The sequence below is a fragment of the Candoia aspera genome, chromosome 15 (assembly GCF_035149785.1).
Source record: "Candoia aspera isolate rCanAsp1 chromosome 15, rCanAsp1.hap2, whole genome shotgun sequence".
NCBI classification, from domain to species: domain Eukaryota; kingdom Metazoa; phylum Chordata; class Lepidosauria; order Squamata; family Boidae; genus Candoia; species Candoia aspera.
In genome coordinates this window covers 1,213,532-1,241,415 of record NC_086167.1, presented here as the reverse complement: position 1 = coordinate 1,241,415, position 27,884 = coordinate 1,213,532, and the positions used below count along the sequence as shown (strand labels likewise).

At 47.3% G+C, this 27,884-nt stretch overlaps 1 protein-coding gene across 3 annotated transcripts in view; it reads left to right on the top strand.

The window, feature by feature from the left end:
- Positions 1-22,459: 22,459 nt before the first annotated feature.
- SMPD4 (sphingomyelin phosphodiesterase 4) overlaps positions 22,460-27,884 on the top strand; it is a 32,775-nt gene continuing 27,350 nt past the window's right edge. For 2 of the 3 annotated variants that reach the window (XM_063315878.1, XM_063315881.1), the window contains exon 1: positions 22,511-22,600. In XM_063315878.1, coding sequence (XP_063171948.1) covers positions 22,526-22,600 — 75 coding nt within the window. In that variant the 5' untranslated portion in view covers positions 22,511-22,525. Of the gene's footprint in view, positions 22,601-27,884 lie in introns of all 3 variants that reach the window. The other variant, XM_063315877.1, reaches the window with a different exon arrangement.

The following is a 27,884-nucleotide window of genomic DNA, read 5'->3' as shown; positions in this document are numbered from 1 at the left end:
CTCCACGCCCATGGCTGGGGTGCGATGTGGGGCGGGGGGGTCTCCGCTGGTCTCGGGAGGTATGTTGCTCCCTCCCGTGGCCGGGTCGCCTCCGCCTCCGTCTCCCTCTGGGGTTGGAGCTGAGGCTCGGGGTGGGCCGGGCGGGTGTCCGTGGCTCCTGGGGTCCGCGGTGCCTCTGGCCTCGATCGGTCCTCCTCCGCTTCTTGCCGTGCGGTTCGCCCGCTTTGGCCACGACGCGTCGGCCTCATCGCTCGTGGTCTTCTCGCCGTCTATTCCTCCCGCGGCTCGTTGTCCGGTGGGGCTTGGCAAGGCTGAGTTTGTGACTCTCAGCTTTATGTCATGCACTGCCTACCGCAGAGTAAAACACAGACGCTGATTCAAAGAGAGCAGGTTCCGGTTTATTTCGTACGTAGTGCCAGTTGCGAAAAAAGCTGAGAGGGGAGCGCGCCGGTGCGGGGTTTAAATACCCCGTGCCGGTCAGCGCCCCCTCACCCTGGGTTACGTCATCCCCCCTTTGTCCTGCATGCTGTCTTGCCGGTAGGTGAAGGGTTGCGAGGCCCCAGCTGGTGCCCTGGGATCGCCCATCATCGGTTTCCTCATTCAGCCGGTGATTGCTGTCAGCTGGGCGATCTCCGTTGCGCTTGTGCTAACAGCTTGGGTGTGCCTCGCGATCCGCCTAGTCTTTGTCTCTCCTTCTTTCTCTTTTGTGTTCTGATGGCTGCATCCTCCGGCTAGGGTCTGTGGCTGTTATTGTGCGTGCTATGCTTATCTTGAGTCCCTTCCTCTGCTTCCTCGTTATTGTCATGTGTGCCGTTGTGCTGATGTCTTCAGCTCAACGGCACTCATGACACTCACTCACTCAGGCAGAAATCTATAAAATAGTAGTAGGAAGGGAATAATTAAATAGATGTTACCTATGGGGAGGGGGAAGTTGTTTAGGAGGTTTATATACATTTTTCTTTTTTTTTTCTTTTAATATAAGGGAAGGGAGAAACTGTACTTAGTGATTTTTATAACATGCCAATGTGGAATGATTTACAGAAATAATGTGGTTTTGGTTTGATAGAGTAAGGGATCGACTATGGAAAATTTTTGTATATCCTTGCTGTTAAAAGTCGGAAGTCACACTTTTTAACTCTGAAATTTTTTTTTTGTGTTTTCACTCTTTTTTAGTTTCTGTTTCTTTGTAGTTTTTTGCTTTTCTGTAGATTTTCTTTGCTTGAAACTTAATAAAATTCTTATATATATAAAAGAACGAAATGATGTCTGATCTTAAAAACCGGCATGTCTCCTCTTTCTCTCTGTCCTTTAGAGTCAGCATCATCTAACCACACTTTGGGATGCAGTAGATGGTGTCTGCACCGAAGCAGAAATAACAGAGGGAGTTGTCCCTAGACACAGGGATGTCAGGACACACATAGAAACACACACAAACCAGCATGGCAACGCAAAGGGACTCAGCCTGGAAGCTGACCAAGAGCTGCATCAAGGAGTCAGGCTCAGACAGCTAGCTTAATGGAGCTTCGAGATAAAGAGCCAATCTGCATCCAAAGATGCCTTCTGTGCAAAAAGATGAGAAATATGCAACTTTAGTGATTAGTTTGGTAGCTTCCTCGAGACCTTTGCCTGGTACTGGTTTATGTAGAGAAGGTGGAGCAGGTGACCTTTGGTAGGACCCAGAGGCGGCCTGTGATCTTCTTGGTAGTTGTAATGGCTTTATGACATCATCCACCCAGGCTAAACTGTCAGTTACGGACTGTTCACAGACTGAAAACGTCTTCCAAGATGTCAGTTGGACTTCAGAGGGGCTGCTGGACTCTGGGGAACTCTCCCCCTTTTTGTAGCCAACTTCTCAGAGGGGTGAGCATGCCCATTTGGCCTTTCCTTAGGAAAGGGAGGCAGGGAGAAGATGTGCTTCAGAGCACACCCAACTCCTTTTCTTGGTCCTTTTAATTATTCAGTTGATCATTTTTAATCGACTGGGATCACATACTCCCTTTGACTCGCTTCCTGAATTAGCCATGTTTTCTTGAACTTTGACGAAAAGTTGAAGAATAAACAAGGGTGGCCACGGAAAACAGTAAACTACCCACAAGCAAAACAAGGTTCAAATTAAACAGGTCAACCCAAAGTGGAACTACACCTTTTCCACTTGGGCACCTGTGAACTGCAGGGATGTTGTTATGGGATCCAAGTGTCACTTATTTCAAGGAAATTTATTCTGGCAGAATCGTCCCTTGAAGCCAAGTGATTCTGGAAAAGAGGCTTTAGTCCATTGCTTTCCTCAGCTTCCTTCCTCGCTGTTCTAGGGGATTTCTCAGCTGGTTTTCCTGTTTTGGGAGAAGAAAAAGAAAGGGTAGGATAGTGAGCGATCCAGGAGCTGGTGCTCAAAGGTCTCCAGAAGCAGCAATGGGCAAACCGGAAGACACTGCCAAGTGTGCTCAGAAAAAGAACGTAAAATTGTTATTGATATGGGGCTCTGAAAAGAGGAGCTGCATCAAGGGGTCTGGCTCAGTCAGCTAGGTTAATGGAGCTTCCATATGAAAAGTCCATGTACATCCAAAGAGCTAACATCCAAAGAGCCATGTACATCCAAAGAGCCTTCTGTGCAAGAAAGATGGGTATTATGCAACTTTAGTGATTTGTTTGGTAGCTTCCTGGAGACCTTTGCCTGGCATTGGTGTATGTAGAAAAGGTGGAGCAGGTGACCTTTGGTAGGACCCAGAGGAGGCCTGTGATCCTTGGTAGTTGTAATAGCTTTATGACATCATCCACCCAGGCTAAACTGTCAGTTATGGACTGTTCACAGACTGAAAATGTCTTCCAAGATGTAAGTTGGACTTCAGAAGGGTTGCTGGGTTCTCGGGAACCCTCCCCCAATTTGTAGCCAACTTCTCAATGGGTTGGGATATTCCAGAGGTGAAAACACCCATTTGTTCTCCTCTTAGGAAAGTGAAACAGCGACCAAACATGCTCCAGATCACTTCCATCTTTCATTCAGAGCACACCCAACTCCTTTTCTTGGTCCTTTTAATTATTCAGTTGATCATTTTTAATTGACTGGGATCACATACTCCCTTTGACTCGCTTCCTGAATTAGCCATATTTTCTTGAACTTTGAAGAAAAATTGAAGAACAAACAAGGGTGGCCACGTAACAGTAAACCACCCACAAGATAAACAAGGTTCAAATTAACCAGGTCAACCCAAAGTGGAACTACACCTTTTCCACTTGGGCACCTATGAACTGCAGGGATGTTGTTATGGGATCAAAGTGTCACTTATTTCAAGGAAATTGATTAGGCAGGATAGCAAGCCACCCAGGAGCTGGTGCTCGAAGGTCTCCAGAAGGAGCAACAGGCAAACCAGAGGACACTGCCAAGGTCCTCAGAAAAAGAACGTAAAATTGTTATTGACATGGAGCTCCAAAAAGAGAAGCGGCTTGGTGAGTAGACGCTTCGGGTTGGGACGGGACATTGAGAGGGACAGGGAAGGAGTTCCTTTAGGAGTAGACTTCTCCACACAGAGGCAGATACAGGAGCCGCTTCTGCATCTTTCCCGATTCAGGGCTGCACATCAGGACAGGGCAGAAGCCAAGCTGTTCCTGACCCACGAGGCACCCCTCCTCCCGAGGCTCCGAGTCCACCCTGACTTCCTAGAAGTCCTTCTGCCTCCATGGACTATTCTGGGAACCCTCAAGACTGTTCAGTGGCACTTATCGACATATTGGCAAATGGGAAGGGGGAAGAGAGAGTGGGATTTTCCTCAGGCCTCCGTGGGACTTCTCTTGTGGCCAGGAGACCGAGCCAGCTCTGTGAACCAAAAATTTGTCTCAGGATGACAGCCGCTGTCTCTCCTTTCTGGGATTTCCCCACAGAGGAGAGCCCCAGGAAAAAGAAGCCACTCTTCACAAAGAGAGACCGCGAGGAAGCCTGCAAGGCCAACGCGAGGCTGCAGGTGTGAGATCAGACCTGCGGGCCAGCCAGAATCTCTGGCAAGAGGTTGTGGAGAGGAGTGGCAAGGCAGCCCAAAACATAGGTGGCCCTTGGACACAGAGGCTCCCGTGGCTGGGCTTTGCTCCTGGGTTTGAGTCCCAGATTCTTTTCCCAATCTCAGGGTGGTGCAAATGCTTCCTCAGGACAGAGAGGGTCTCAGAGGGGTTTCAAGCTTCCTTCTCCAAGGGAGGCCAATGGGGACCACTGGGGGCAAGCCGCCCCACAGCCCCCGACTCACAGCCGGACCCTTTTCCATTGCAGCAGGACCACAGCATCCTCCAGTGCCTCAGGTCTATTGCGGCTCTCTTTCAGATGAAGCAGAGCGGGAACTGAGAGTCCCAGTTCCCCAGAACAAGAACCTCTACAATCTTGCTGTCCTGGTAAGAGGGAGAGAGGGAGGGAGGGATGTAGAAATTGGTGGCAAGCTAAGGAGGATGGAGAGAAACGAGGGGGAGAGGGAGAGGGAGAGGGAGAGGGAAAAGCTACCCCTGGATTTCAGAAGGGTTAGCAGAAGCTCAGCCTCACTGGAAGTCCATCAGAGAAAGACAATGCAGCTTTCAAAAACAGGCCCAGGCAAAGGGTCCTTCACCTGCAGGTTGTTCTCCTTTGGACTGAAGGACAACCGGGGCAGAAGAGCAGGTCAAATGGGGCTGGGCCAGAGGAAGGCATCGGTTAAAGCAGCCTGCTTGACTTTGGGTTCTCTGCTTCTCTCCACTCTTGTTCCCTGCCAGGCTCTGTTGGAGGACAACAATTAAGCAGCTTCTCTGCAGGACTAGCTGCACTACTTATGGTATATGAGATCAGGTCAGTCTTTTGTTGCTTTTGTAGTGTGTACAGATAATCTGTTTGCAGCACTCAGAGAATAGGAAGGGGGAGAAGAGAAAACAAACAAAAAAGTAAAAGCACAGCTTCATCTGGGACACCAGTTGTGCCCCCTCCTAGGTCAGGAGGCCTTTCAGTCACTTGAGCCCTGGTCCCTTTGCAGCTTGTTTACTGCAACACATTCCACAGAGGGATGCCCTTGACAACCACCCAGAAGCTTGAGTTGGTCCATTGCCCTTTTGGACACTTTCAGCTGGGGCCACCCAATGAAAGGAAACGTTTTCCTTGTGAAGTGGAGAGAAGAGAGGGTAGCTTGACCTGCCCACACCTCCTAGTGGTTCCCCACCTTCTCCTATTTTCTTGGGAAAAATGAAACTAAGGGCTTCTGACTATGATGGGCACTATGTCTCTTCCTTCTTTTGTCTCTACAGCAAGGTCCCACCAGCCATGGATCCACCGGTGGAATCCATGCTCCTGGACACCTTTGTTTTCCTCTGGATGGGCTCCATGGACATAAGAGACGAGGATGTTCCTGAGGTACCATTCTCGCCAACATTTCAAGGGACTTGCTTTTGGGTGTTGACATGGCTGGGAAGACATTCCAGAAAAGTGAATGTCACCATCTGACTTTCCTTTCAGGTAGAGAAGAAATTGGTGGAGGAGGCCTTGGGCCTCACACTCAGAGCTCTCCTTCAGCAGACTCCGACATCAAAGCACTTCATTTTTATTTTGAAGGTAAGGGCATAGAAGAAACACTTGGCCAGTGCAGGCATTCACAGAATCAAGGGTGAAAACTCTTATTCAATGTCCCACTCTGAACAATAGCTGGAGGATTGTCTTGAAGACAGGCATCCAGTACTTAAAGAAGATTGGTTTGTCAAGAGCTTTTTTTCTTCATTCAGGGGTATCTTCTGGAACAAGCATCTTCAACTTTAATGTTCCAAGGCCAGAATTGGAGATGAGAAAAAAAAATGTTTATAGTGACCTTGAGTTCTTTGCTGGGAAATGCCATCCCAAAGCATCCCAGGGATTTAGGAAGGCTGGGGCAATGTTAGAGGGAGAGCGTGGCTCCTGAGGCCTAGAGAAGAATGTACCATAAAGTGTGCATGTGTGCTTTGGCAGTGGGATTCTTGGTTCTAGGAAATGAGCAAAGGCTCTCCTCTTTAAATCCGCAGCACTTTGAGCTGCATGGCTGGAGATGCTTCTCCACTGTCCTGAAGCAGCTTCTCTACTACAGCAACCACCATCCTAGGATCAATGTACGTAGCAAGCCTATAATGCCATGGATTGTAGGCTTCAGGTCCCCCGCTGCTCTTGGGAACCCATCCTCATTTAATCTCCCTCTCAGGACAAAAGGGCAGGGAGGGTTTCTTTTCCCCTTCATTCCATTTGATGGCGGACTGGGGAATCCCTGGAATGGATATTTTGCTGGGTAAGATTTGTGTTGATAGGCCAAGGGAAGAAGGGGAACTCCTCTCCAAGACACCTTGGCAACAGTGTGATGCACTTCTTCTGTCTCTTCCAGCTCACAGAAGTCAAGCAGGCATTTCCAAAACTTCCTGAAGAACTCTGGCATGCTGAAAATGAGCATGGCTTAATTAATGAAGGTAATTTCATTTAAAATGTTAAGGGGAAGGGGTGAGGGTATCAGCAAATGAAAGGAAGGAAGGAAGGCAAAACCCATGCTTTCTATCCCAAATGGGGTATATCTTTTCCAGCTACTTACTCAGCTGATTAAATTTCAACATCTCTGTCATTCAATTCTTCTCATTTTGCTGACAGGTGTGGGGTTCCCTACCTTTTGCTGACTTCCTTCCTTACCTTTGTCTCATCTTTTCTTTTTCATGCAGATGACCTAGCAGTAGAGGAGCTGTGTCCTTCCCCCACTATTTAACACCCTCAGCTGGGGGAAGCAAGATCGACATGGAGAATAGGGAGCCAGATCATCCGTTTGCTGATCCGTTCAAGGTGATTGTTGGTTTTTCACTAGCCACGGCCGATATGGTGGAGATTTGAGAGAACGGCAAACTTCTGCCCCTAGGATCCATCTTTGAAGGACTCAAGATGTGCACTTAGGAGTTTAAATTCCCACCAAATTTAAGAAGGGATCGGAACAAACACCACAGTGTCCACTCTGTTACTCTGGAGAAACAGGCCAGCTGTATTTGGTTGAAAGCATCAGTGATCCAGCATTCTATTCCCTCAGTGGTCCACCAGATCAATGCTCTTTCAATGTCCAAATCCAGAATCAATGTGCAATTATATAAATGTGATTCTGTTTGGATTGTAACTGCCATTAGAGAGACTGTTATTTAAGAAACAAGCTCTATTTAAGGAAGATTATTATATTCACAACTGATGGAGACTTTGCAATGTAGGCAGGTAGTTGAAACATGAAATCCCACAGCTAATCCAGCAATACTGGATAGCACATTGGGAAGATTTGGGGATTTCTGACACATGGAAGGAAGCCACATTAATGAGGGGCATTGAAACTTGAATATGTTATATTGTATTAGAAGGACTGAGGTGGTGGTCTCAAGATTCTCAAAGTTTCCACCAAAGTCAAGATAGTCTATAGCACGAAACACAAGATTCCCCCTTAGCATTCAGTGAGAATGTGGATCATCAATGGGGACAGTAATATTCAACCTGCTAGAGTTACTCAAGGATGGATGAAGGATGGATGAAAAGGACTTCTACTCAGTCTCAGGGTAAGGCCCTCGGTTTGTTCCTTCTACAACTCTCAACTCTTGTAAATAATTGCTGTATTTGTTCTGTTGCACACCTCTGACATGACAATAACTGTGCTATTTGTGCTTTGAGATCTTTGGACCATGAAGAATGGACCTCTGCTATTCAACTTCAACTGATAAAAACAGTTCCCTTTTCAGAGGCCCATCTTTCAGGCACTTGGCAGATGGAACTTCTGGCACAATTTGCAGAGTACGAAATGCACTTGTCTCAGGAGTGATGTTTCTCGGCAATACTGAAGATTAATTAAGATGGCAAAGAGAGAGGGATCCACGTTCAGTCATGTCCAACGCTTCAGGCTGAAGGTTCAGAAGTGGGTGGGACTGGACTGGAGAGCAGCATGTTGGAGGACAGCAGTGTTTGTCATTTTAACCTGTTCATGATTTCCCACATTTGGTGATGTTTTTGTGGTGTTTTGCTAGCCACGCCTGCTGAGCCGCTTTTGGCTGGTCACACTGTGCCATTACTGTTGCGGGTTGGGCAGCAGTTTTTCTGGACTGGGGCCTGACTTTGGACCTGTCGTTTGGAGGACTGGACTGCGCCTGGAGGACTGGATTGCTGTGGAACGTTCTTTGCTGCTGGTGTTTCTGTTGGTGCTTTTCTTGGAGATTCTGCTGCTGGATGTCTTTGTCTCTGCCTGGTTCCTTCTGCATTATTCACTTCATTCTTCTGAGGGACCCTGGGGCTTTGGAGGTGTGGGCAATGGCTGGGTGGGGGAGGGCGACAGTCCAGTGGCAGGCTACTGTGGATCCTCTTCTCCCATGGAGGCAACCTTGGCCTTCCCTCTGGTTAGCCCTGAAAAGACAGGAAGGAAGAAGTAAGGAAGAATAAGGTGTTTCCCTCTGTTGTTTTTTTCAGTACCTTTGTGAACTGCTTCCTCCTTTCTCCTTCCCTTGGATGAGAGCGTTTGTGTGTATGAATGCATTGTAGAATATGTATGTGTTGGGTGTGGGGAGGTGGCGGCTGAGTACCCTGTTGGCACGGATAGCTGGTAAAGTTAAAGTGCCTTGGGGTGCCTGGCTTCCTCTCCCAGAGATGGCTGATAAGGACACTGGGAGGTTTCCAGTCCTGGATCTTGGGGGGCTTCAATGTGGGGATGGAGCTGCCATTGGGGAGCTGGAGGCGGGCCATAGTATCATGGTGGTACCTGGCCTGGGGAGATATTGCAGGAGACAGGGAGCGGGCTGCTCTTGGGGAACATGGAACTATTGTCTTATATAGGGTTCCACAATCCAGCTCCTTCATCTGAGCCCCGATGCCCTATCAGCAGTATTTCAGTGGCCCTGGCCTTCAGCTGCTGCTACTCCATGCCAGGTTGATCTGCAATAAGACCTCACCATGATTAAACCTTCTTTAAAATTTATTTTTAATTGCTTTTTAAAATAATGACAGAAAAAGGAAAAATAGAAAAAATACAGAAAGATACTTATATTATAAAAAAATCCATAACAGGGGCTTAAGAAAATAAGAAAAATCTAACAGAAAGAAATAAAAATATGAAACATAATATGGCATTACAATAAACAATTATAATTGTATATATATTTATCTAAGGCAAATATGATGCAACTATGCATGTGTGTGTGTGTATATATATATATATATTCTAATACAATTATATAACCACCATGCTTTCCCCGGAACTACTATATTTTGTATAAACGACTCCCATATCTCATTGTACTTATCCTTCAAAGTCTATGTCTGCAGGCAATCCTCTCATAGGTGGCAAATATAATCAGGTCTTCAGAGCTCCAGAGCTTCCTGGGGTCCAGGGCTTCCTGGGGTTCGCTAACTTCTATTGCCAATTCATCCCTAACTTTGCCCAGGTGGCCCTGCCTCTCACTGACCTGTTAAAAACAAAGGGGAAGGGAGAGGCAAAGGCAGTGAAGAAACCTGGAGCACCCTTGCAGTGGGGTGGGCGGGATGCCAAGAGGCATTCGAGCACCTTAAGTCACTATTCACCTCAGAACCAGTGCTCAGTCACCCTGACCCTGACAGACCCCTAGTCGTGCAAGTGGACGCATTGGATGCTTCAACTGGGGGGGGGGTCCTCTTGGGAAGGGGGAGCTTAGACCATGTGCGTACCTCTCCCATAAATTCAGTGACACATAACACCTCTGGCATGTGTGGGAGAAGGAGGCGTTTGCAGTACGATGGGCACTAATGCATTGGAGGCACTGGCTGGAAGGGGCGACTCACCCATTTGAGGTCTGGACCGACCATAAGAACCTGGAGGCACTGCACCTCCCTAGGTGTCATGCTTCCTGATCAAATGTTTCTAGAGCATCTGATCGAACTCGCATGCATGAATGGAATCAACACATGTCGAATCTTGCGAGTTGCTGAGAGTGGGAGGGGGGTGAGCCAGGAGTGTGAAACCATCTTGTTTGGACTATCTCTGGCATCCAAGGTCAGGCTGCCGAGAGCCGCTGGAGACATCTGCACGAAGCTGAATGAACTGGCATGAAAAGGGGGGCTGCATATCAAAAGGGGGTGGGGTTAACCTGGGGAAAGTGTGGGAACTTTCATTCGCAACTTTTTCACTGTACTGCATACTACAACTCATTAAAGAGATTTCTACTTTTACCACGTATGAATCAAATTTAATGGGAACTGAGTAGGGCAGTCATCACATAAAGTTGCAAATCATCAGTTTGACTCTACCTGGAGACGTACATGCCCAGAAGAGAGTCCAGATTTTATAACCATGTCAAAAGCCACATCTGGAGATCATACTCCACCAATGGAGATGAAAGGGACAATGCTTCAATTGATGGAACCTGTCATGAGTAATGATGGCAAGCAGGAAGGGGCTCCCATCCAGGGTGGAAAATGCATGCGTAGTACTGAGGAATTAAGCAGCCATTCAAAGAGACACAGATCAGGCCTGCCTTAGCTTTTGGGGTTTATATGTCTGGGTTTTTCCCACGCTTATTCAGTTTGTTAGGATTCTGTTATGTAGCAGTAATAAACACTAGAGAACTACTCCTCGTCTCATTGTGATTCTGTTAGGACAGAACCAGAGGTGGTGGCGGAATCAATGGCGAGATCGGATGGAGAGTTGGAAACAGAAGGAGCTGTGGGAACCTGCCTACCTCTACAGAGCCATACTGAGGAGCTAAACACGGAACTTATAACACTGGATGTCACTCAAGGCTCCAAAGTGACTGTAACCTGGCTCCAGCCATCAGATCACCTGGATCTCAAGAGAGTGGAATGGATGCCACCAGGAGATCAACAATGCAGCACTCAAAACTGGGAAGAAGAGATGGAGGGTGAAGTTACACCGGTTCCTCACCAGTCAAGGGATGTGCAGCCAAGGACCACAAGATCCAGTGCAAAAGACTCTGAACCTGAACAAGGAGAGGCTCCGGATCGAATGCAGCATTTAGAAGCTTGGGTAGCCTCCATGGAAACCATACTTCAAAACTTCTCGTTGTTGCTAGATCAGGCACTAAATCCACTGGAGGTGGAATCCATTGCATCATCTAAAACAGCTGTCGCCAACATTTTTGGCACCAGGGACCAGTTTTATGGAAGACAATTTTTCCACGGACCGGGGGAGATGGTTTTTCTTGTGTGCCTTGTGAATCCAAGCACTAGTGCCTAGTCAGGTACTAGGACCGGCAAAGAAACCAGCAGGTTCAGGCAAGGAGCTCCAGCCTGGTAACCTTTGGAGGCTTTGGCAGCAGCACAGATGAAGCTTCGCTCGCTCGCCCCCCTGCTCACCTCCTGCTGTGTGGCCTGGTTCCTAACAGGCCACGGACCAGTACTGGTCCGCGGCCCAGGGGTTGGGGACCCCTGATCTAAAAGATCAACGCCGGAACCCAGTCCAGTGCCAAGATAATCCTCTCCAGCCCCAGAGACCAGGAAAAGCAGCCGACCCTCAGTGTCATGGGGAGAACTGCTGATCAGACATGTAAGTCTTCCTACTCCTAAAGGTGGGCACCGAGAGCTGCAGGTGAAGTTTAATGGGAACCCCCAGCAATTATCCTTCTTCATAACTAAAGTGGGAGCCTACATGGAAGAGTTTGGGGACTTCTTCCCCACAGAATACTCTAAACTAAATTTAGTGCTGTCCAGATTGAAGGGGCCAGCGGCAGACTGGCTAGTGCAATTGCATGATGTGGTGGACCCTGAACACTGCAACTTAGATGACTTTATGAGGGCACTGAGGGAATGCTTCGAAGATCCCTTAGCAAAGCTATGAGCAAAATCAACTCTCCAACAACTCAGGCAAGGATCTAAAATTGTGTCCAAATATGCCATGGAATTTAAAACCTTAGTTGGGAAGGTGACTGACTGGTCAGAATCTACTAGGGTGGATTTCTTCAAAGGAGGACTGCAGCCAGAACTGGGCATTGGGTCGCGGAAACCCCAGCATGGTGAGAGAATGGATTTGCTTAGCCAGAGAAGTAGAAAATACTCAATTTCAAGTCCGATGGCAACTGCAAGCTCAAGTGATGGGAAGGAACACCAGGGCCCAGCCAGCTTACCGACAGCAACGAGAAAGCAAAATCTACCGTGGGAAGATGAAAGAGAAAGGCAGGTTAAAAGAGGACTTTGTTTTAAATGTGGGAAGGATGGCCATCGAGCCTCGGATTGTCCTCGGGTGGGTTCAGCCACAACAGTGAAGCCTGGAACCAAAGCAGCGACGTCCCCACCTGTCAAGTGCAAAAGCACTGCGGCCAGAGCAACCGCTTGCAAAGAAGAATCCTTGCTGTTCTCGGAGGATTCCAGGAGGGATTCCAAAGATGAGACCCCCCAGCCAGCGGGAAACGAGTCACGCCTGCCCTGAAGAGCACCGAGAGACAGGCAGAGGATGGGTGTGAGGACCCACTGGTAAGTGATGATTGTCCCACGTTGTTGGTAGGGGTTCAATTAAATAAGTTAAGGACTAACAGTATAGCTAACCTAACGGCCATGCTAGACTCGGGGTGCACAAGGTGCTTAATTCATCTTGTGGTAGTAAAGGGACTAGATCTCAATGTGTGGAAACTAAAGCAACCCATAATATTTACACAGCTGGATGGCTCAGAAGCCCACGGGGGCCCCGCGGAATATTATACAGAGACTGTAGCCATGCAGATAGGCAGCCATACAGAGACTTTACAATTCATTGTGGCGCCTATCACTAACTATGCCATGATTTTGGGATTGCCCTGGTTACAGAGCCAAAAACCCCAGGTGGATTGGGAAGTGGGAAGCCTGCAATTTAATGATGGCTTTTTATCTGGGATTGCCCCAAGAGACTCTCTCCCCTAAAAGCGAGTTTGCTGGTATCATGGTAAAAGAGAGAGCCTCTCCTTCAATCGACCCCAATCCATTGATTCCAAGCCAATACAAGGAGTTTGCAGACATGTTTGATGAAAGAGAATCAGATCAATTGCCCCCCACACAGAAGGACAGATTGTGCGATTGAAATTGATCCAAGTGCCAAGCTCCCTAAACCCAAAATGTATGCAATGTCTGAAAAGGAAAAGGAAGTCCTTAGGGAGTTCATTGACAAAAATCTGACCCGAGGTTTTATTGAGCCTGCCAATTCACCAATGGCTGTGCCTGTATTATTTTGCGCCAAAAAAGATGGCCCTTTAAGATTATGCACAGATTACAGGGGACTAAATGCTATCTCCACCACGAATCAGTATCCCCTCCCATTGATGAAGGACATGTTGGTGCATCTCTCCAAGGGAATTTTTTTTTACCAAATTAGACTTAAGGGAAGCTATTTCCGAATTCGCATTCATGAAGGGGACGAGTGGAAAACTGCCTTCAACTGCCCTTTGGGGTCGTACCAGTACAAGGTCATGCCCTTTGGATTGTCTGGGGGTCCTGGAGTATTCATGCAATTTATAAATGAGACCTTGCATGAACACCTGTACAAAGGAACCTTAGTGTATTTGGATGATATCTTAATCTATTCACAATATGAACAGGAACATGTTAAATTGGTTAAGAAGGTATTAACCAAGCTTCGTGAGGCTCAGTTATATGCCAAACTGTCAAAATGTGAATTCCATAAAAAAGAACTGGACTGTTTGGGCTACAGAGTATCCACTAAGGGGATCGAAATGGATCCTGCCAAAGTTCAAGACATTGTTGCATGGGAACCCCCTCAAACCAGTTGTCAATTGCAGAGTTTCTTGGGGTTCGAAAATTTCTATCGCCAGTTCATCCTTAACTTTGCTCAAATTTCCCTACCTTTGACTGACTTAAGAACAAAAGGAAAGAGAGAAACGCGTAACGTTGCAAGTCCTGGGGCGAAGTTAAATTGGACGGCCGAATGCCAAACCGCTTTCAAGTGTCTAAAGACACTTTACAGCCGAGCCCATATTAAAACATCTTGATCCTGAACAACTGTTCATAATTGAAGCAGATGTTTCAGATATGGCTGGGGGGCAATACTTCTTCAAAGGGACCCCCAAGGAGCTTTGCGCCCTTGTGCTTACTTGTCTCGTAAATTTACTGACACTGAGTGCAGATGGCATGTATGGGAGAAAGAAGCATTTGCAGTGAAAACAGCCCTGGTAGCTTGGCGACACCTCTGCTGTCTCACTTGAGGCGAGAAGGTGGGTAGTCATTCTTGGGGGTGGCTAGTGCCTTAGAGCCCCTCCCACCGGATTGGCATCTTAGAGCCACTTGGATTTTACATTTATTTACAGTGTATTTTATATTGGTAATTTGCTTATTTTATTGGATTTTAATGTTTATTGTTGTGGTATGAATTTTATTGTAAACCACCCAGAGTCCCTCTTGGGGGAGATGGGCAGTAACAAAATTTGAATAATAAATAAAATAAATAAACCTCTAATTCTCTATTCCATTCACAACTTAGCATCTGCATATCAAAATGACTTATTGATAACAAATATCTATAAAAACGAATCATAGGTATTTCAGTTTTAAAGGGTTTCACAAATTGTTCTTATCTCTCAGGTATGTCAGAAGCTGAAAATGCTGCTGGTCCAAATAATGCTGTTAACAAATGTCATCAATGTAAATATTGCCATTGAGTTACATCGGTACACGATATTTATCTCTTAGCACAGGATATGTTAAAAATTCATCTTCATCTGTCAATTGATCCAAAGTCGATATCCCCACTTCCATCCAATTTTTCCATACCCCCATCTTCTCCCCAATTTTTAATGTTGGGTTTCCCTTGTAAGGTCCATTTCTCATGGGAAAAAGCATCAAACCCTTTTTTATTAGACATTCCATTCCATAGCTTTCTAATTGATGTAATGGTTCCAATGATATTAGAGTTCTATTCTTTTTATGATTTAACCCTTGATGAGGGGGTCAACCTGGCGTGTATCACCGAGACCTGGCTGGATCCCAAAGGGGGGGTTGCCCTTCCAGAAATATGCCCAGCTGGGTTTAGAGTGTGGCATCAGCTGAGACTCCAGGGCAGGGGTGGGGGTGTGGCGGTTGTCATCTGGAAATCCCTTACAGCTTTCGCTGTACCTCCATCCTGCCCCAGGATCTTGGCTGATGCCACACCCGAAACCCAACAGGACATAACTCCGAAAGGGAAAGCCTAATTCCGGACCCAGCCAGGTCTTGGTGATACATGCTAGGTCGGCCCTTTCATCAAGGATTAAATCACTGATGACAACAAACCTATTACAGACTGACCTGGCATTAAGCAGCAGCAGCCGGAAACAGCTGAAGGTCTGCTGAGACTGAGGAGCTGGAAGGTGAGACTGGAATCAAACTAAGATCCCAAGTTCCCCGGAAATGGCCCATTCCCCATCTCTCACCATCTCTCCCCGTGCTCGTCACAACCATAGTACTTTGGCCTGCCCCACTGGCAGCCCCATCTCCATCTCCAACTCCCTCACTTCCCAAGACCAGGAAGCCCATACTGACCTCACCAGCCATCCCCAGGAGGGGAAGCCAGCATCCTGAGGCACTTTAGCTTTACCAGCTCTCAGCACCATCAAGGTGCCTCCTGTCCTGTTCAGACTAAGCACCAGACAGGTTCTCAAAGAATATTCTTTATTAATAACTATTTACAATAAGCAAGCCCTTATTATGTGAGACTGCGTTAAACAAGCCCAACTGGGCCGACTGGATCCAACTGGAACACGAACAGTATTGGAATGATGCTAACACTGAATCTCTGACTCACTGGACCTGGAACAGGACTACAAACAGCAGACAGGGATGAGCTGGAGGCTTGGAGCAGGACTTGAACTCAGAGCAAGGTTAGACTCTGCTGGGGGTTCTGGACTAGGCTGGTTACTCTGAACTGAAGACTTGAAGACAAGGCTTGAAAGCGGAACAGGGCTGGGCTCGGCTGGAAACCCTGGACTGGACTGGAACCTCTGGACTGGAGACTTGGAACAAGACTTGGAACTTGGACCTAGGCTGGACTTGACTGGAAGCCCTGGACTAGGCTGGATTCTCTGGACTGGAGATCTGGAACAAGGCTTGGAACTAGGCTAGACTCAGCTGGAAGGACCTTGTGGTCCACGACTCTAGATCTCGAACAGGATAGGTGTGAAACTACTGAACACGCTGGAGTCTGCGAAGCACAGTCACATACAACTGTGGACAAGCGGCGGCACTGGGAAGCTGAAGCCAACTCATGCTGCTGAGGGTATCATGGAGATTCATGGCTAAAAGCAAGGCAAAGGCTGCTGGGCACGGGTGACTGTTTCCTCGCTGACAGCAAATGCAGGGTTCGATTTGTCTTTGGAATGGAGCTCGACCACTGGTTCTTCTTCGGCTACAGTCGTTGACTCCGATACTGGTAAGGACTCTTCTCCCAAAGCTGCAGAGTTACAGAATCGGTTGTCTCTGGCAGCTCGCTGTCTGCGTGGCTGCCTTTTATACTGATTTCTGGCGCGCTTGGAGTCTCCTGCAGCCAATCGAGCTGCCTTCTCTTTCAAGTGCTTTTCAGCCCGTCTCTGGCACACACTGATTGGTGTATTCAAATCCTCCTCTGGATCTTGCCCAATCAGTGTTGTGGATGCTTCCCGCTCTGCTGAGTCATGCTGGAGTTTCGTTTTTCCAATTCCAGCCCGGTAAGTTTCCAATTCCTCCTCTGACTCAGAAATAGTTTCACTTTCCAAGTCAGAGGCAAGTTTGGTTCTGACACCTCCAGCACAGGCCTCCTGCAAAACCGTCTCAATGGGCCTGAGCAGTCTAACAGTCCTGCTTCCATTCAGGTGAGTGCCAGTCCAGACATCACCCTCCAACCATGCACAGCATCACACATCCATCCAAGCCCAAGGGCAGTAGCTCCGGAGTGCCCACTCTCTCTGCCCTCTGACGTTTGTTCAATCTGAAGTTGTTTTCCTAAAGACCCTGTGCTGCTTTCCTACATTGCCTCAGTTTTTGAAATCTGAGTTTGTTTGGTTATCTGATCTCCAATCATAAATAAACATACAACGTAAGTCTCTGTTTTATAGAAAATTCTGCATTGGATCTATCAAGGGCATCTCCTGTCCCCAAAATCTTTGCAGGGAAATTACACACACACACACAGAGTGAGCACTGAAATATCAGGGAATAGACTGATTTCGGTGGTCTTGTGCAATTTTGATCCCATATGGCAACATTACAATTTTGTGCAAAATCTTATAAGATTTTAGCACCTTAGCAGGAGGTCTGAGATTTTAGAATCCTTTGTAGGTGACGGAAACTTATGGGGGCCATCAAATGGCCAGCATCTATGCAATGATTTTTCCCAGAGTTATACTTATAGAAAAATCATGAGTTGTCATGGCTTCACTTTCCACTCTTTCCAGCAAGAAAACTTGGTAGTATGATTCTGGATGCCGCATGTTCTCCCAGGCAGTCTAGCTGGAAGCTGTGAACCCTTGAAATATTTTTTAGGCCTCAGGGAACCCCTGCACATTCAGGCTCAATTATAGGCCAGAAGTTACAAAATTACTATATTCATTTCATGGGTAGGCCTGTATAGATGCATTAACAGTGTTCTGAAACTGAAAATAAAGAATGCAACTTGCCTCTTTAATGTGAAGTTGCCCGAATCTGAAATAGCTTTTTAAATAAATCGTGATCTCCCAGGGAACCCCTAAGGACCCCTCATGGAACCCTAGGGCTCCATGGAACCCTGGTTGAGAAACCCTGGTCTAGGCTGTGGTTTTTCTTCCTGTCTCCCAAGGTCATTTCCACATACATTACCATTACAGCTATTGCTGGTCTTTCAGGTTGTTCTAGGTGGCAATGCCTCTTGAGTTTTTTACACCAAGTATTGGGCTCATGGTTTTTATATTGCTACTGTATATGGTTTTTATATTGCTTTTTGTTCTTTTATATAGTTTTTAAATTATTGTAAGCCACCCAGATCATGTATTTGAGATGGGCACCATATAAATTGAAATAATAAAGACATAAAATCTTTAGTCTTGAATAGGGTAACACTTCAATGTGGCAGTTTTTCTGGATTCACAGCTCCTGCTGAAAGAGCAGGTGGCAGCTGTGTCTAGGAAGGTCTTTGCATAGGTTCCTCTTGTGCTTTAGTTGCACTTCTTCCTGGACTGGGAGGCCCTCCAGACCGCTACTCATGTACCACACCTCAAGTATGGTTGATTGCAATGCATTCTACATGGGACTGCCCTTGAAGACCACTCAGAAGCGTCGTCTTTTACAGAATGCAGAAGCATGTAACATGTCTGCTTTGCTAGCTGTACTGGTTGCATTAGCATCTAGGTGCAATTCAAGGTGCTGGTTACATGTAAAGGTCTTCATGGCATAGAACATAGCTATCTGAGGGACCATCCAGTCGTTTCAGCCCTGGAGCTGGCATGTTCCGGGTCCCATTGATCAAACAATGTCATCTTATGGGACCCCAAAAGTAGGCATTCTCTGCCATCGCACCTGCCCTCTGGAACAACATTCCTCAGAGATTGGTATGGCTCCTACTCTGCCTTCATTTAAAAGGTGCAAGATTTTACACTGGCGTATTTTCAGCCAGTGTGCAAGGATGAAAAGTAGTTTAAGGCTGCTGTGTGGTTGAGCCCTAGTCACAGTATGTAATTCAATTTGGTTGTGCCATATTGTTAGCCCACCCAGGTAAACCACACAGGAAACCCAACCAGATGAGCTACTTCTACTTTATTATAAGGCTACGTTAACAGAATCCTGCAAGTCGGAAAGTACAAATCTCCTGCCGTCCATATTTACCGCCTAACCAGTTAGGGCGGATCCTTTCTAAGTTTCTTTCTCTGCACATTACTCAGTTGTGGACTCTTCCCTCTTTTATCAAATCATTCCCTAGGCAGCATCTCTTCCCCCAACCCCCATCTTCCAAGGTCATTCTCACATATATGTAAACATACTTAATTGTTGACCCTTATTCATAAGCAAGATCTCCACTAGAGATTTAGAGAACCTTCCTACTGCAGCATTGCTCTCTGTCCATCCTGGAATCAGCAGAAAATTACACTGACAAGGAACATACCGTCCCTATTGCCAACCCCTTTCTCCATTAGATATTTCAAATCACTGCAGTCGCCTGGAGGAGAGTAAGGGAGTAAGATTAAGCTGGCACCTGATCTTGGGGGTATCTTTAATGATTTGTTAGCATATTTTGAAGCTAGGTCTTTTTCTTTGGCTTGTGTGAATAACTGACAGTACAGAGAGTAAATGGGAAGAGGTACAGTGAAATAAAGTTATGCTGTGTAAAGAAAGGGAGGATGGGGCTGGGGGAACGGCACACAGCGTAGCACAGTAAGAAGAGAAGTGGAATTAAGATCAGAAGAAGTGCAGATTGACCCTGGAGGGAGGTCATCTAGTTCATCCCTTGGTAGTGGTGAAGTCAACAGCAGCACTGGTGGATACTGTGCATTCTGAGACCACAACAGTAATGGGGGTGGTTTGCCAGTATGTCTATTATTGCTACAGTGAAGGTGGCAAGAAGGAGGCCCCAGAGGGCTGTTGCCCAGAAGAGAAGATGGGGGTGAGGTGTAGAATGCAGAGATTCACTGGGCTATACTGGAAGTAAATAGTGGGTAAGATGCTACCAGTGGGGTATGCCTAGTAGTAAGAGTCTGGGAGCAGAGGAAGTGAGGATAGTGTAGGGAGGGAAAGGCCCTTCTCTGCACCCCAGTGACAGTAGGGTGCTGAGTGAGTGAGCAGGAGCAGATTTCTTGATTGCTGCTGTTTTTTGTTTCTATGGCGCAGTGCTTCTCAACCTTGGCAACTTTAAAATGTGTGGACTTCATGGCTGGCTGGGAAATTCTGGGAGTTGAAGTCCACACATCTTAAAGTTGACAAGGTTGGTGAGTCTGTTGAGCTGTGGGTATTTGCTCCATTCCGAACTTAATAGAGGCGAGCCATGAAACTTTACATATGGGGAACATATTTCCACAGTATGGTGGACTGTCCCTTATAGTATAGGGGACCTGCAATATGGTGATCACCCAACAAAGCTGACATGCAGATTTAAAGCTGAGGAAAAGAAAGCCATTCTTCATACAGTACATCATTTGTCTGTGGAATTTATTAACACAAGACTGTGAAGATGGCCCCTAGCTTGGATGGCCTTCAAAGGGGATTGCATAAAGGCATAGAGAAGAGGTTTAAGAACAATGTGTGTTGTAGACTCAGTTACCTCCAAGCGGGGGGACACAATAAAGATGTTATCCAGCTGGCTCGGTCCAGTTCTTGAAGCCAATTATTCTTGTTTTTTTCCTAAGTGCTTGTTACCTTTATGGCCCTCAAGCAGGAACCAGCAGTATTTGTTCAGGTGGCCCTTCGCTTGTCTCTGGTAGGCCATGAGGGGCAGTGCAATTAGCAACACAGCCCTGCCAAAGGGACAAAGCCAAGTTCTGGCCAAAAAGCATCAGGAACTAAACACATGTTTGCCTCCCCTGGAAATCCAGATGGCTAAAGGAACCATACAGGAAGCTGCAACGGAATGAATGAGTCTCCCTTGGCTCAGCTTACCCCGCCCCTTCCCAGCTCAAGAACCAGTTGTTATGTTACCTGGGTTGGCAGGTCTCCAAATCCCATAATCATGGCAGGCAAGAATTAGTGGGGAGCTGTAGTCTTAGCTTCCTGCTTCTAAGCACCCCAGAGGCACTGGATGGCCGCCGTGAAGAACAAAATGCTGGGCCTCGGACTGATCCAACGGTCCATTGCTGCCTTCAATCGTGCCAACCTGCCCATTGTTGTGCCAGAGATAGGCATTAGAGTTGTGAGATTTTTTGAAAGCAACCAGAATATGTTTCTGTCCCATACAGCCAGCAGTGGATTCCTCTGTGTACTTAAAGTCCTTGCCCGCAGAAAAAACCACATCATTCAGATCATTTCAGAACAAAAAATGTACAAATAGGTCACAGATGCCAAAGAGAGAAAGACAAGCTACTTTTCCAATCCATTCCAGCTGTTCTTCATTTAAGTGTTGATGAATTGCAGTCACTGGAGAGCTCCTCCAGCTCCTTGTAATAACTATGCTCTTTTTGTGCTTTTCTCCAGTTTGGGATGTGCTCTTCAGCTGTTGGACCTGAGTGGCATTTAGAGTTGGGCATTTCGCCAGGATCTTGAGGAGGACAGTAAGGGTGCACAATTCTGCTGAAGTCCTGCTGTATCTCATGCAGCACTTCCTTCATTTCCCCTCGCCAGCCTTTTTTCGTTGTCTACATCCAAGCCAGAGACCCACAGCTTCTGCTCGTGATGGTCTGGGGGTGATGGGTGGGGCTGCTCTGTTCTCTCCTCGCCTGTGCTCAGCTACCCTGACAAGGGCAGCTGGGGAACAGAATGAGCAGCAGGCTCCTTGGAATGAAGCCCAGCGTTTGACACAGGCTGCTTCTTGATCGATCTTGGGCTAGCCATTTTGAAGCTAATATATTTGTTAGATGTATATCCTGCCTTTCCTCCAGGAGCAAAAAACAGTATTGTATCACATGTTTTCCATTTATGTTCTGGGCTAGAAACCAGGAGTCTGTGAGGTCTAGTCCTGCCTTAGGCATGAAAGCTGGCTGGGTGACCTTGGGCCAGTCCCTCTCTCTCAACCCAACTCAGTGCAATGTAGACTAGCCTCCCCGTGGTGCACCCCGGGCAACATGACTTGTCACAGCTAAATAGTCTACTCATCTGGCTGCTGGACCTCACAAGGATTTCCCAGCAAGAAAAAGCAACATGAACACTGAACCACTATGCCATATGATTAAAAAACCACCATGACAGCCACCTTCTGGTAATACCTCAGCAGTGGAGAAAGAATACAGGAGCAAGACATAAGATTGAGTAAAGGGTTTCACTTGGTGATAGCACCTCCCTCATGACCTTGCATTCACAAGGCTCCCAGGTTCTGTTCAGTGCGTGTGTGAAGGTGTGTCTGGCTGCTGCTTTGTCATCCCCCTGCTCTGCTCAGAAAGGTTTTGAATGGACGTTGCCTCTGGTCTTGCCGTGGACATATCGTTTACAACGGATCCCCTCTTGCTCTTCTCTCTGTCTTAGCCAGACACGTGTAAATAAATAAATGCACAGATCAGAGTGGGAAATACTAGCCGATCTTTTTTCTGGCTGGAGGACAAACAGATCTTCATTCATCCACAATCTGCTACTTTCAGGGGATCGGACCTGGAGCTTCATTTTATATTTCATATTGTGAGCCACTGAGAGCTGTTTTGGAGTTGGGCAGCAACTGAATCTAACAAATAGTTCTTCAGTCTCCGCCGGGGGGATCTCTCGCCGGCTCCCTTCCTTCCCCAGGATCGCAACAGAGGAGCTGCTTGGCGCTCCGTTTCCAGTCATCAGGGCCCAACCGCCCCCAGGGCCACGGGCTTCACGCGAGAGGCGGCCGCTGAGAGCCCCCTCTCGCCCGCAGGCTACAGCCCTCAAGCAGGCCCAGCCGGACGCCGAAAACCGAGCTCCCGCGCCGGAAGCGGGCGTGCTCGGCGTGACGTCACGGGGCGCGCCGGGCAGTGACGCCTCCCAGCGCGCCGCAGAGGTCCGCGCGCCCGCTCCGCGATGAGGCCCGCGCCGGGCCGCGCCAGGAGCCCCGAGGCGGCCGCGCCGCACTTCCCCCCTCCCAGCTACCTGCTGGTAAGCGACGCTCGAGCCGCAGGAGGGCCCCGGGAGGAGCGGCCGGGCGCGGCTCTCGGCCCTTGCCTTCGCGGTAGCCCGGCCCCTCTTTCGGCCGCGCCGCCAGGAGCCGCCTTGGGAGGGGATTGGCCGGGAGCCTTCGGAAACGGGGGCGGCGGCCCCCTCCTCGGGCAGCGGCGTGGGGCTGCCCAGCCCTCCTCCTCAGAGGGGTCTGGGGCGGGCGGGGGCCCGCGGGGCATTGGCAAAGGGGGGCGCTCAACGCTTTCCCTGAGGAAGGGGGGCGGACGTGAAGGAGGCCTTAAATGCAGCTGCCGCTCAAGGGGGAAGGACCCCAAGGCGGCCTCGAGGGGATTCGCGTGGCCCACCGCCTGCAGGCAGGCCCGCGACTGGGGTCTATGTCACGCGGGGCAAACATGGATTCCGCGCCCATTTTGGCGTCCCCCCAGCGCGGCGCCCAGACTCATGCCCCGCTTGCCCCCCGGCCCTGCCTGCAGCGGGACGGCCGCCAACTGCGCTTAAGTCCTCCGGCGAAGGGAGCGCGCGGCTTCATGAGGCAGGCTGTTCCGCTGGTTGGCCGCCTTCCCGTCCAAAAGTTCTTCTTCACCTGAAGCTCCGTCGACCCTTCGGTCCTGGTCCTGGTCCTGGTCCTGGTCCTGCCCTGCTGGGCCAGAGGAGGAAGTCCGTTCTCCCCTCTCCTACCTAAGAACTGCAGTCTGCTGCCGCGTCTTCCCTCAGTCGTCTCTTGTACAGGCTAAGCCGGACCGATGCTCTTGGCTGCTCTTCTTCACGTGGCTTGATTGTCAGTCTTTCGCCAGGATTGACTTATCCATTAGGCCCAATAGACACAGGGCCTAGGGCCTACAAAAATGTTTTTTAAAAAATCTGAAAGAATAAAAAGGAAGTAGAAGTTACTCATTTTCACACCTTGCCTTTTGGCCTTGAAAATATACACAATAAATAGAATACAGATACATGAAATGTAAATAAAGTACACGTACAATTCAAATTAAAAGCTCAGTTGTATATTAAATGCCACCAAGAAAAGTTTAAGCATCATATTAAACAGAAATTTTAATAGTACTGTATTATTTTTTTGGAGGAAGAGACCCATGAAGGCAAAAGTGCCTAGGGACAAAAAAAGTCATAATGTGGCCTTGGTCCTCACATCTTGATGGCCGTCCTCTGAACTCGTTCTGTTGTGTTATTTCAGTTTTATTAAATGCCCCTCAACTTATTTTTTTCAATCTTTTTAAATTGTACTGAAAACAGGACCCAGTATTCCAAGGCAGAGTAAAATGAGATAATTACTTCCTATGATCTGGACTTTGTTCTCCTATTAATACATCCCAGAAGAGCATTTTCCTTTTTAGGGACTGCGTTGCAATGGCTGGCTCATGTTTAGCTTGTGGTTGATAATGATCCCCAGGTCCCTCTCATATGTACTACTGCCAACCCAGATCTTCCCTCTCCTTTAGTTCTGCTTTTCATTTTCCTACCCAGATGCAACAAATTATCTTTCTCTCTGTTAAATCCTTTTTTCTTTTGGCCTATTGTTCAAGCCTGTCTAGATATTTTTGCATCTTCTTGTCAAGGTGTTAAATACTCCTAATTCTGTGTCATTTGGAAATTTGATATCCCTTCAACCCCTTCATCCAAGTTGTTATTAAAAACGTTGAAGAGCACTGGGCCCTGCACAGAGCCCTGTGACACTCCACTTGATACTAGTCTCCAAACTGATGTGGAACTATCAAGTGTGATCATTTAGCCATCATCTTCATCATCATCATCATCAAATTTATTTGCCACCTGTCTCCCATATTTTATCATTGGTGAAGAGACTATCATGATAGACTGTGTCAAATGTGTAGCTGAGGCCAAGGTACTCTATGGCCATGGCATTGCCCCAATCTATTAAATGAGTACATGTGTCAGAAAAAAAGATGAGGTTAATTTGGCATGACTTGTTTGTGACATACCCATGTCTTACTAATTGTTGCATCACTATCCAAGTGCTGACAAACACTTAGATAGGAATGCTTTAATTTTAATAATTTATTGATAGTCTTGGCCCAGTATGAAAGTCAAGCTGTAATTTCCCAAGCCCTTCCCTTTTTTTGAAGATAGGGACCCCATTTGTTCTCTCTGCCTTTGGGACATTACTAATCCTGCTGGAATTCTCAAAGATTTGTATTATGGTTTTGTGGTCATCTCCATTACTTCCTTCAGTTCTCTGGGGTATAATTCATCTGGCCCTAGAGATTGAATTAAATTAAGTCAGCAGAGTGTCTTTTACCCTTTCTTGTCTGTCCTCAGCAGCAGCAGCTTTCCACTATGTTTCCCTTCTGAGAGAAGACTTACAAGTTAATATGCAAGTGAGGACATTCTGCCTTCTCACCATTGCCCATTACCAGCTCATCCTTTTCTTCTCTCAACAGACTTACAACCTCTTTGTCTTTCCTTTTGTTTCTGATGTACCACCATAAAAGCCTTTTGGTTGTTCTGGGCATTTCTCACAGACCTTGGCTTAATCTAAGCTTTAGCTTTTCTAATATCCCTACAATTTCCATCAACTGCCTTGTATTCTTCTTTGGTTATTCATGCTGCCTTCTGTTTTCTATAGATGTTCTTTTCTCATTTCAGCATTTTAGATACTGTTTTAGATTATCCCCCATTTTGCTTTTTCATTTCATTTTCATTTTTCAGCCTTCCATCCTTCCGAGGTTGGTAAAACGAGTACCCAGCTTGCTGGGGAAGGTGACAGCTGGGGAAGGCAATGGCAAACCACCCCGCTCTATAGTCTGCCAAGAAAACGTTGCGAAAGTGGTGTCCCCCCAAAGGGTCAGACGTGACTTGGTGCTTGCACAGGGGACCTTTCACTTTCACCATTTTTCTTTCTTGTAGTGATTGTACCTTCATATCTTCTTTTGTAGGATTCCTATTCTTCCTGGAGTATTTTTTCCTTCTGGATTTCAAGCCAGTGCATTTGACCTATCCTTTTACAAACTCAGTCCTGTCTTCCAGTATGCAAGTCTGGCTGTTCTCTGACCCAAAATCCAATCCCTTAATATCATGAACTCAAGGATAACGTGATCACTGATCGCTTTCTCCCAAGGCGCAAGTCACCTCTGCTGCTTCAACCAGTTCTTCCCAGTTCATGACAATTAGCTCCAGGGTAGCAGACCCCCAGCTCCTCTTTCCATCGTCTGATAAATGAAGTCGTCAGCAAGTGAGGACAAGAATTTGTTGGACCTCTGACTCTGGGCAGAGTTAGATTCCCAGCAGATACTAGGAATATTGAAATCTCCCATAAAAACTCAGAAAGGCTCCGTTTGTATCTTCTGCCAGCCCAAATGGTACACAATACATTCCTAGAACAGAATCGCTTTTGTTGCTCTGTTTGAAGTGTTACTCAAACACTCTCCACAGGATATCCTATTCCAGTTTGTTAATTTCTGTGTGTTTGTTAATTTCTGTGTGTTTGTTAATTTCTGTGTGTTTGTTAATTTCTATGTAGGCAAATGCTCTTTTTACAGACAGGGCAACCTTGCCCCTTTCCCTCTTTCTGTTGAGTCTGGTTTTTTAAATAAATCGTAACTTTCTACAACTGTGTTCTAGTCATGTGTCATACTACTTAGTTTCGGTTAATGCCTGTGACGTCGTATTTGTTTCCTCTGTCAGGATTTCCATTTCTCTCTGTTCCGCATACTGTGTGCATTGGTGAAGAAACATTTGAAATTGTGAGTAGTAGCCCCTGTGGGATTCAGTGCCAATTGCTAAGTCTCCTCACACCCTCAGATGTCACCCTTTGTCTCCTGTGTTGTTGGCCACAGTCCTTGGCAACATATTTGGTTCTGGAGTCTTGCCATCCTTATTCTTTTGCTCTAGTATACTGCCCTTCTAATAAAATTGGGGAGGTACTTGCTGAACACAAGGGACGCGGTGGCGCTGCGGGTTAAACCGCTGAGCTGCCGATCGGAAGGTCGGCGGTTCGAAACCGCGCGGCGGGGTGAGCTCCCGTTGTTAATCCCAGCTCCTGCTCACCTAGCAGTTCGAAAACATGCAAATGTGAGTAGATCAATAGGTACCGCTTCGGCGGGAAGGTAACGGCGTTCCGAGTCGTCATGCTGGCCACATGACCCGGAAGTGTCTACGGACAACGCCGGCTCCAAGGCTTAGAAACGGAGATGAGCACCGCCCCCTAGAGTCGGATTCGACTGGACTTTACGTCAAGGGAAACCTTTACCTTTACCTTTACTTGCTGAACACATCCTCTCTGGTCTTTGTGAAGTGTAGCCAGGACTCCTTCATGTAAGTAATATAATCCATGGTGAGGATGCAAACCTTTCTCGGCTGCACTCTGTAGTAATGCATCTATGCCGCCAGTTGTTCACTTTCAGGATCTTGTTCGTTCTTCATAAGCTGATCCACAACTGGAAGGATTGACAAAAGCACTCCTTGCACTCCCAGTTCCTCCTTCCTGCCCAGGGTCTTCTTGTAGCTGAAGATCTGTGTGAGGTGTTATGTGCCCCTGTGTGAGTCATCAGGAGAGATAGTTATTGGTGGGTTTGAAGAGCTTTGGGAACCTGTCACATCCTGGATGCAGGGGCCTGCTCCTGTAATGTCATGTGAGGCCTACAAGCTGTGGCTTCCGTTTGTCCCAGCAGGGAATCATCCACTGCCACATGTCTCTTCTCTTTCTGCTAATGTCCGCATTGCAGTAACACTGGACACTGAATGCAAGATAGTCATCATAAAACTAATAAAGGCGGGATAGAAAATAAATAAATGTGTATGCGATATTATAAATTTGGGTTTATTGACCATCTTGGTCAGGTTTCCTCCCTGAATTGAGTGAAGCCTTTTATTTGGCATTTTGGATAAGCCAGCTAGTAAGCGCTGCTTCTAGCAAAAATTGACTTGGGTCTCTGGACAAAATGTTAGAGTGCACCTCTCCCTTTACTTTCAAGCTAAGAAAGCACACTTTTCTCTGATGTAAGGTGCCTTCTGTTTCTTTTCTCTCCTGTGAAAAAGGGAGGCAGGAGTATATGCAGTAGCTGGCTCAGAGGGAGAGTGGATGTGGGTCTTGGGCAGAGGATCATTGGCACGGAATTGTTGAGGTTCAGGGTGCCCCCTGCCCCATTGCTGAGCCCAGTACCGCTGTATATGTGACCCCCTTAAACAAGCCCTGATTCTGTTATAGGGAACTAGCAATAGAGTTATTGTAAAAGGGGGGGGGGTATTGGAAGCCTCTATTAAGGGTTATGTAGTATTTTAACGACATATT